The following is a 10,000-nucleotide window of genomic DNA, read 5'->3' as shown; positions in this document are numbered from 1 at the left end:
ATACCCTGGAGATGATGATGAAGATACCCTGGAGGATGAAGATGAAGATACCCTGGAGATGATGATGAAGATACCCTGGAGATGATGATGAAGATACCCTGGAGGATGAAGATGAAGATACCCTGGAGATGATGATGAAGATACCCTGGAGATGATGATGAAGATACCCTGGAGATGATGATGAAGATACCCTGGAGATGATGATGAAGATACCCTGGAGGATGAAGATGAAGATACCCTGGAGATGATGATGAAGATACCCTGGAGATGATGATGAAGATGAAGATACCCTGGAGATGATGATGAAGATACCCTGGAGATGATGATGAAGATACCCTGGAGGATGAAGATGAAGATACCCTGGAGATGATGATGAAGATACCCTGGAGATGATGATGAAGATGAAGATACCCTGGAGATGATGATGAAGATACCCTGGAGATGATGATGAAGATACCCTGGAGATGATGATGAAGATACCCTGGAGATGAAGATGAAGATACCCTGGAGATGATGATGAAGATACCCTGGAGATGATGATGAAGATACCCTGGAGATGATGATGAAGATACCCTGGAGGATGAAGATGAAGATACCCTGGAGATGATGATGAAGATACCCTGGAGGATGAAGATGAAGATACCCTGGAGATGATGATGAAGATACCCTGGAGGATGAAGATGAAGATACCCTGGAGGATGAAGATGAAGATACCCTGGAGGATGAAGATGAAGATACCCTGGAGATGATGATGAAGATACCCTGGAGATGATGATGAAGATACCCTGGAGGATGAAGATGAAGATACCCTGGAGATGATGATGAAGATACCCTGGAGATGATGATGAAGATACCCTGGAGGATGAAGATGAAGATACCCTGGAGATGATGATGAGGATACCCTGGAGATGATGAAGATACCCTGGAGATACCCTTCGTAGTTCAGACCTCTGGTGGATCAGTTTATTACAGATTCAGTTCATGAACTCAGAAATCTGTCCTTTTAAAGTTTCCCTGTTTCTTGGTAGTAAAACCTACCGACACAAAACCAACGTTAATCAAAATAAAAATCAAATATCAGGTCCAAACGCAGCAGAACCATCCGGACCAATAATAAATATCTTATTATTTCTATGCAGACGATGTTGTTGTGTTGTCGTGTTGTCGTGTTAACGTGTTATCGTGTTGTCGTGTTATCGTGTTGTCGTGTTAACGTGTTGTCGTGTTAACGTGTTGTCGCGTTAACGTTTTGTCGTGTTAACGTGTTGTCGTGTTGTCGTGTTATGGTGTTGTCGTGTTAACGTGTTGTCGTGTTAACGTGTTGTCGTGTTAACGTGTTAACGTGTTATGGTGTTGTCGTGTTATCGTGTTGTCGTGTTAACGTGTTGTCGTGTTAACGTGTTGTCGTGTTAACGTGTTGTCGTGTTAACGTTTTGTCGTGTTAACGTGTTGTCGTGTTGTCGTGTTATGGTGTTAACGTGTTATGGTGTTGTCGTGTTAACGTGTTATGGTGTTATGGTGTTGTCGTGTTAACGTGTTATGGTGTTATGGTGTTGTCGTGTTAACGTGTTGTCGTGTTAACGTGTTATGGTGTTGTCGTGTTAACGTGTTATGGTGTTATGGTGTTGTCGTGTTAACGTGTTGTCGTGTTAACGTGTTATGGTGTTATGGTGTTGTCGTGTTAACGTGTTGTCGTGTTAACGTGTTATGGTGTTGTCGTGTTAACGTGTTATGGTGTTATGGTGTTGTCGTGTTAACGTGTTGTCGTGTTAACGTGTTGTCGTGTTAACGTGTTATGCTGTTAACGTGTTATGGTGTTGTCGTGTTATGGTGTTATGGTGTTGTCGTGTTAACGTGTTGTCGTGTTAACGTGTTATGGTGTTATGGTGTTGTCGTGTTAACGTGTTGTCGTGTTAACGTGTTATGGTGTTATGGTGTTGTCGTGTTAACGTGTTGTCGTGTTAACGTGTTATGCTGTTAACGTGTTATGGTGTTGTCGTGTTATGGTGTTGTCGTGTTAACGTGTTGTTTTGTTAACGTGTTGTCGTGTTAACGTGTTATGCTGTTAACGTGTTATGGTGTTATGGTGTTGTCGTGTTAACGTGTTGTCGTGTTAACGTGTTATGGTGTTATGGTGTTGTCGTGTTAACGTGTTGTCGTGTTAACGTGTTATGCTGTTAACGTGTTATGGTGTTGTCGTGTTATGGTGTTATGGTGTTGTCGTGTTAACGTGTTGTCGTGTTAACGTGTTATGGTGTTATGGTGTTGTCGTGTTAACGTGTTGTCGTGTTAACGTGTTATGGTGTTATGGTGTTGTCGTGTTAACGTGTTGTCGTGTTAACGTGTTATGCTGTTAACGTGTTATGGTGTTGTCGTGTTATGGTGTTATGGTGTTGTCGTGTTAACGTGTTGTTTTGTTAACGTGTTGTCGTGTTAACGTGTTATGCTGTTAACGTGTTATGGTGTTATGGTGTTGTCGTGTTAACGTGTTGTCGTGTTAACGTGTTATGGTGTTATGGTGTTGTCGTGTTAACGTGTTGTCGTGTTATCGTGTGTTTTCTTCCTGCAGTCGGTTTCTCAACCGTCGCCATCAACTACGTGTTTGAACCGACCGCAAAGAAGAAACAGGTGAGTGCTGCGTTCAGGAACACAGTCAAACACAGGAAAACACAAACAGCAATAAATATTTGTATTATTATTATTGCTAATAATAGTAATATTAATAATTATATAATTATAATAATGTGTGGGGTGGATATTATTATTATTATTATGAATATTGATAATCATAATAATAATAACAGTAATTTATTATTATTATGATTATAATAATGTCTGGGGTGTATAATAATCATAATAATAATAATAATAATAACAGTATGAGCAAACCAAAATAAAAGTCCTGTTTTTATTGGGGTGGGGGAGACTCCTTTTTATTTTGTAACTCTGTCCTATTTCCTGTTTCAGGACGTTCCCGCACCGAAGCCGATCGGTGAGCTGATTGATCAGCTGCCCGTCGTTCAGGTACGATGAAGGTGATGATGAAGGTGATGATGATGAGTGTTTGTGTTGTCGTCGTGGTAACAGCGGTCTCTGTCTCTGTCAGGGCCGGTCCCGTCCAATCAGAGTGCTGAACAGACTGACCGTAGTTATGTCAGACGCCAGTCACTTCGTGAGTCTTCATTTTATTTTGAAATCTATCAAGATTCTTATATCTCAGTAACGTCCACCTCGTTAGTTCTTTATATATATTATAGATATATATATATAAAAGATGTGTGTGTGTGTGTGTGTTCAGAGGCTGAACGCTGCAGAGTATCGGTGTTTCGACCTCATCGCCGTCCAGCCGACCACAGAGAAACTCTTCCATGTGAGACTCACACCAAACTACACCTTTCACATACTGCTTCTATACTGCACTATTTCTATGTTGTTCTACTTTATACTGCAGTATATATATATCGTAATATATAATAATATAACACTGACAACATGTCAGTACTGTCATTACATTATTGTGTGTGTGTGTGTGTGTGTGCGTGTGCAGGCAGCCTGTATGACCTATGACGTTGACATCATCAGTATCTCAGTGACGGAGAAACTTCCATTCTTCTTCAAGAGAGCGCCGGTCAACGGGGTCAGACCTCTCACTATATATACTCTATATACTCTATATACTCTATACATACTCTATATACTCTATATACTCTATATACTATACAGACGTAGGCAAAATCGTTGGTAACCTTCCGTTAAAGAAAGAAAAACCCTCAATGGTCACTGAAATAACTTGAAACTGACAAAAGTAATAATAAATAAAAATTCACTGAAAATTAACTAATGAAAATCAGATATTGTTTTTGAATTATGGTTCAGCAGAATCATTTAAAAAAACAAACTAATGAAACTGGCCTGGACAAAAATGATGGTACCCTTAACTTAATATTTTGTTGCACAACCTTTTGAGGCAATCACTGCAATCAAGTGATTTCTGTAACTCTCAATGAGACTTCTGCACCTGTCCACAGGTATGTTGGCCCACTCCTCGTGAGCAAACTGCTCCAGCTGTCTCAGGTTTGAAGGGTGCCTTCTCCAGAATGCATGTTTCAGCTCCTTCCACAGATGTTCAATAGGATTTAGATCCGGGCTCATAGAAGGCCACTTCAGAATAGTCCAATGTTTTGTTCTTAGCCATTCTTGGGTGTGTTTAGCTGTGTTTTGGGTCATTATCCTGTTGGAGGACCCATGACCTGCAACTGAGACCAAGCTTTCTGACACTGGGCAGCACATTTGGCTCCAGAATGCCTTGATAGTCTTGAGATTTCATTGCACCCTGCACAGATTCAAGACACCCTGTGCCAGATGCAGTAAAGCAGCCCCAGAACATAACCGAGCCTCCTCCATGTTTCACATTAGGTACAGTGTTCTTTTCTTTGGATGCTTCATCTCTTCGTCTGTGAACATAGAGCTGATGTGACTTGCCAAAAAGCTCCAGTTTTGTCTCATCTGTCCAAAGGACATTCTCCCAGAAGCTTTGTGGCTTGTCAATATGCATTTTGGAAAATTCCAGTCTCGCTTCTTTATGATTTGGTGTCCTCCTGGGTCGTCTTCCATTAAGTCCACTTTGGCTCAAACAGTGACGGATGGTGCGATCTGACACTGATGTACCTTGACCTTGGAGTTCACCTCTAATCTCTGGAAGTTGTTCTGGGCTCTTTGGTTACCATTCGTATTATCCGTCTCTTCAATATGTCATCAATGTTCCTCTTGCGGCCACGTCCAGGGAGGTTGGCTACAGTCCCATGGACCTTAAACTTCTGAATAATATGAGCAGCTGTAGTCACAGGAACGTCAAGCTGCTTGGAGATGGTCTTATAGCCTTTACCTTTAACATGAAGGTCTATAATGTTCTTTCTGATCTCCTGAGACAACTCTCTCCTTAGCTTTCTGTGGTCCATGTTCAGTGTGGTACACACCATGACACCAAACAGCACAGTGACTACTTTTCACCCTTTAAATAGGCAGACTGACTGATTACAAGTTTGAAGATACCTGTGATGCTATTTACAGGACACACCTTAGTTTAACATGTCCCTATGGTCACATTATTTTACATCTTTTCTAGGGGTACCATCATTTTTGTCCAGGCCAGTTTCATTAGTTTGTTTTTTTAAAATGATTCTGTTGAACCACAATTCAAAAACAATTTCTGATTTTCATTAGTTAATTTTCAGTACATTTTTATTTATTATTACTTTTGTCAGTTTCAAGTTATTTCAGTGACCATTGTGGGTTTTTCTCTCTTTAACGGAAGAGTACCAACAATTTTGCCTACATCTGTATATACTCTATACATACTCTATAAACTATACATACTCTATACACTCTATATATACTCTAAACATACTCTATATACTCTAAACATACTCTATATACTCTATACATACTCTATATACTCTATACATACTCTATAAACTATACATACTCTATACACTCTATATATACTCTAAACATACTCTATATACTCTATATACTCTAAACATACTCTATATACTCTATATACTCTATACATACTCTATATACTCTATACATACTCTATACATACTCTATATACTCTATACATACTCTATAAACTATACATACTCTATACACTCTATATATACTCTAAACATACTCTATATACTCTAAACATACTCTATATACTCTATACATACTCTATATACTCTATACATACTCTATAAACTATACATACTCTATACACTCTATATATACTCTAAACATACTCTATATACTCTAAACATACTCTATATACTCTATATACTCTATACATACTCTATATACTCTATACATACTCTATATACTCTATATACTCTATACATACTCTATAAACTATACATACTCTATACACTCTATATATACTCTAAACATACTCTATATACTCTAAACATACTCTATATACTCTAAACATACTCTATATACTCTATATACTCTATACATACTCTATATATACTCTATATACTCTATACATACTCTATATACTCTATACATACTCTATATACTCTATACATACTCTATATACTCTATACATACTCTATATACTCTATACATACTCTATACATACTCTATATACTCTATACATACTCTATACATACTCTATATACTCTATATATACTCTAAACATACTCTATATACTCTAAACATACTCTATATACTCTATACATACTCTATACATACTCTATAAACTCTATACATACTCTATACACTCTATATATACTCTAAACATACTCTATATACTCTATACATACTCTATATACATACTCTATATACTCTATACATACTCTATATACTCTACATACTCTATACATACTCTATATACTCGCTATATACTCTATACATACTCTATATACTCTATACATACTCTATATACTCGCTATATACTCTACATACTCTATATACTCTATATACTCTATACATACTCTATATACTCTCTACATACTCTATATACTCTCTACATACTCTATATACTCTATATATTCTATACATACTCTATATACTCTCTACATACTCTATATACTCTATACATACTCTATATACTCTATACATACTCTATATACTCTATACATACTCTATAAACTATACATACTCTATACACTCTATATATACTCTAAACATACTCTATATACTCTAAACATACTCTATATACTCTACATACTCTATATACTCTATATACATACTCTATATACTCTATATACTCTATATACATACTCTATATACTCTCTACATACTCTATACACTATATACTCTAAATATACTCTATAAACTATATACATACTCTATATACTCTAAACATACTCTATATACTCTATACATACTCTATATACTCTATAAACTATATACATACATACTCTATATACTCTATACATACTCTATAAACTATACATACTCTACATACTCTATACATACTCTATAAACTATACATACTCTATACATACTCTATATACTCTATAAACTATACATACTCTATATACTCTATATATACTCTATAAACTATACATACTCTACATACTCTATAAACTATATACATACTCTATATACTCTATACATACTCTATATACTCTATAAACTATATACATACTCTATATACTCTATACATACTCTATAAACTATACATACTCTACATACTCTATACATACTCTATACACTATATATACTCTAAACATACTCTATATACTCTATATACTCTATACATACTCTATATACTCTATATACATACTCTATATACTCTATACATACTCTATATACTCTACATACTCTATACATACTCTATATACTCGCTATATACTCTATACATACTCTATATACTCTATATACTCTATACATACTCTATATACTCGCTATATACTCTACATACTCTATATACTCTATATACTCTATACATACTCTATATACTCTCTACATACTCTATATACTCTATATATTCTATACATACTCTATATACTCTCTACATACTCTATATACTCTATACATACTCTATATACTCTATATACTCTATACATACTCTATATACTCTATACATACTCTATAAACTATACATACTCTATACACTCTATATATACTCTAAACATACTCTATATACTCTAAACATACTCTATATACTCTACATACTCTATATACTCTATATACATACTCTATATACTCTATATACTCTATATACATACTCTATATACTCTCTACACTATATACTCTAAATATACTCTATAAACTATATACATACTCTATATACTCTAAACATACTCTATACATACTCTATATACTCTATAAACTATATACATACATACTCTATATACTCTATACATACTCTATAAACTACATACTCTACATACTCTATACATACTCTATAAACTATACATACTCTATATACTCTATAAACTATACATACTCTATATACTCTATATATACTCTATAAACTATACATACTCTATACATACTCTATATACTCTATAAACTATACATACTCTACATACTCTATACATACTCTATAAACTATACATACTCTACATACTCTATACATACTCTATAAACTATACATACTCTATACATACTCTATATACTCTATAAACTATACATACTCTACATACTCTATAAACTATATACATACTCTATATACTCTATACATACTCTATATACTCTATAAACTATATACATACTCTATATAGTCTATACATACTCTATAAACTATACATACTCTACATACTCTATACATACTCTATATAGTCTATACATACTCTATATACTCTATAAACTATATACATACTCTATATACTCTATACATACTCTATAAACTATACATACTCTACATACTCTATACATACTCTATACATACTCTATATAGTCTATACATACTCTATAAACTATACATACTCTACATACTCTATACATACTCTATACATACTCTATACATACTCTATATAGTCTATACATACTCTACATACTCTATACATACTCTACATACTCTATACATACTCTATACATACTCTATATAGTCTATACATACTCTATAAACTATACATACTCTATATACTCTATATATACTCTATAAACTATACATACTCTATATACTCTATAAACTATATACATACTCTATATACTCTATACATACTCTATAAACTATACATACTCTATATACTCTATATATACACTCTATAAACTATACATACTCTATATACTCTATAAACTATATACATACTCTATATACTCTATACATACTCTATAAACTATACATACTCTGCATACTCTATACATACTCTATACATACTCTATATAGTCTATACATACTCTATAAACTATACATACTCTATACACTATATATACTCTAAACATACTCTATATACTCTAAACATACTCTATATACTCTATATATACTCTATACATACTCTATACATACTCTATAAACTATACATACTCTATATACTCTATATATACTCTATACATACTCTATAAACTATACATACTCTATACATACTCTATATACTCTATATATACTCTATAAACTATACATACTCTATATACTCTATACATACTCTATATACTCTACATACTCTATATACTCTATACATACTCTACATACTCTATATACATACTCTATATACTCTATACATACTCTATATACTCTATATACATACTCTATATACTCTATACATACTCTACATACTCTATACATACTCTATACATACTCTATAAACTATACATACTCTATATACTCTATACATACTCTATATACTCTATAAACTATACATACTCTATATACTCTATATATACTCTATACATACTCTATATACTCTCTACATACTCTATATACTATACATACTCTATATACTCTATACATACTCTATAAACTATACATACTCTATATACTCTATATATACTCTATATACTCTCTACATACTCTATATACTCTATACATACTCTATATACTCTCTACATACTCTATATACTCTATACATACTCTATATACTCTATAAACTATACATACTCTATATACTCTATATATACTCTATACATACTCTATATACTCTCTACATACTCTACATACTCTATACATACTCTATATAGTCTATACATACTCTATAAACTATACATACTCTACACTCTATATATACTCTATACATACTCTATAAACTATACATACTATATATACACTCTATAAACTATACATACTCTATATACTCTATAAACTATACATACTCTATATACTCTATACATACTCTATAAACTATACATACTCTACATACTCTATACATACTCTATACATACTCTATATAGTCTATACATACTCTATAAACTATACATACTCTATACACTATATATACTCTAAACATACTCTATATACTCTAAACATACTCTATATACTCTATATATACTCTATACATACTCTATATACTCTATACATACTCTATAAACTATACATACTCTACATACTCTATACATACTCTATAAACTA

General features: G+C 33.2%; 1 protein-coding gene across 1 annotated transcript in view; it reads left to right on the top strand.

Annotated features, from left to right (window-relative positions):
* The window catches only part of rpp30 (ribonuclease P/MRP 30 subunit), a 14,595-nt gene that overhangs the window by 1,073 nt on the left and 3,522 nt on the right, over positions 1-10,000 (top strand). Inside the window, exons 2-6 of the mRNA XM_074628568.1 lie at positions 2,570-2,628; positions 2,968-3,024; positions 3,107-3,172; positions 3,299-3,370; positions 3,548-3,637. Coding sequence (XP_074484669.1) covers positions 2,570-2,628; positions 2,968-3,024; positions 3,107-3,172; positions 3,299-3,370; positions 3,548-3,637 — 344 coding nt within the window. The remainder of the gene's footprint in view (positions 1-2,569; positions 2,629-2,967; positions 3,025-3,106; positions 3,173-3,298; positions 3,371-3,547; positions 3,638-10,000) is intronic.

Source organism: Sebastes fasciatus, unplaced genomic scaffold, assembly GCF_043250625.1.
Source record: "Sebastes fasciatus isolate fSebFas1 unplaced genomic scaffold, fSebFas1.pri Scaffold_51, whole genome shotgun sequence".
Classification (NCBI taxonomy): Eukaryota; Metazoa; Chordata; class Actinopteri; order Perciformes; family Sebastidae; genus Sebastes; species Sebastes fasciatus.
Note: the sequence above shows the minus strand (reverse complement) of the source record. Positions and strands in the feature narration are given on the sequence as shown.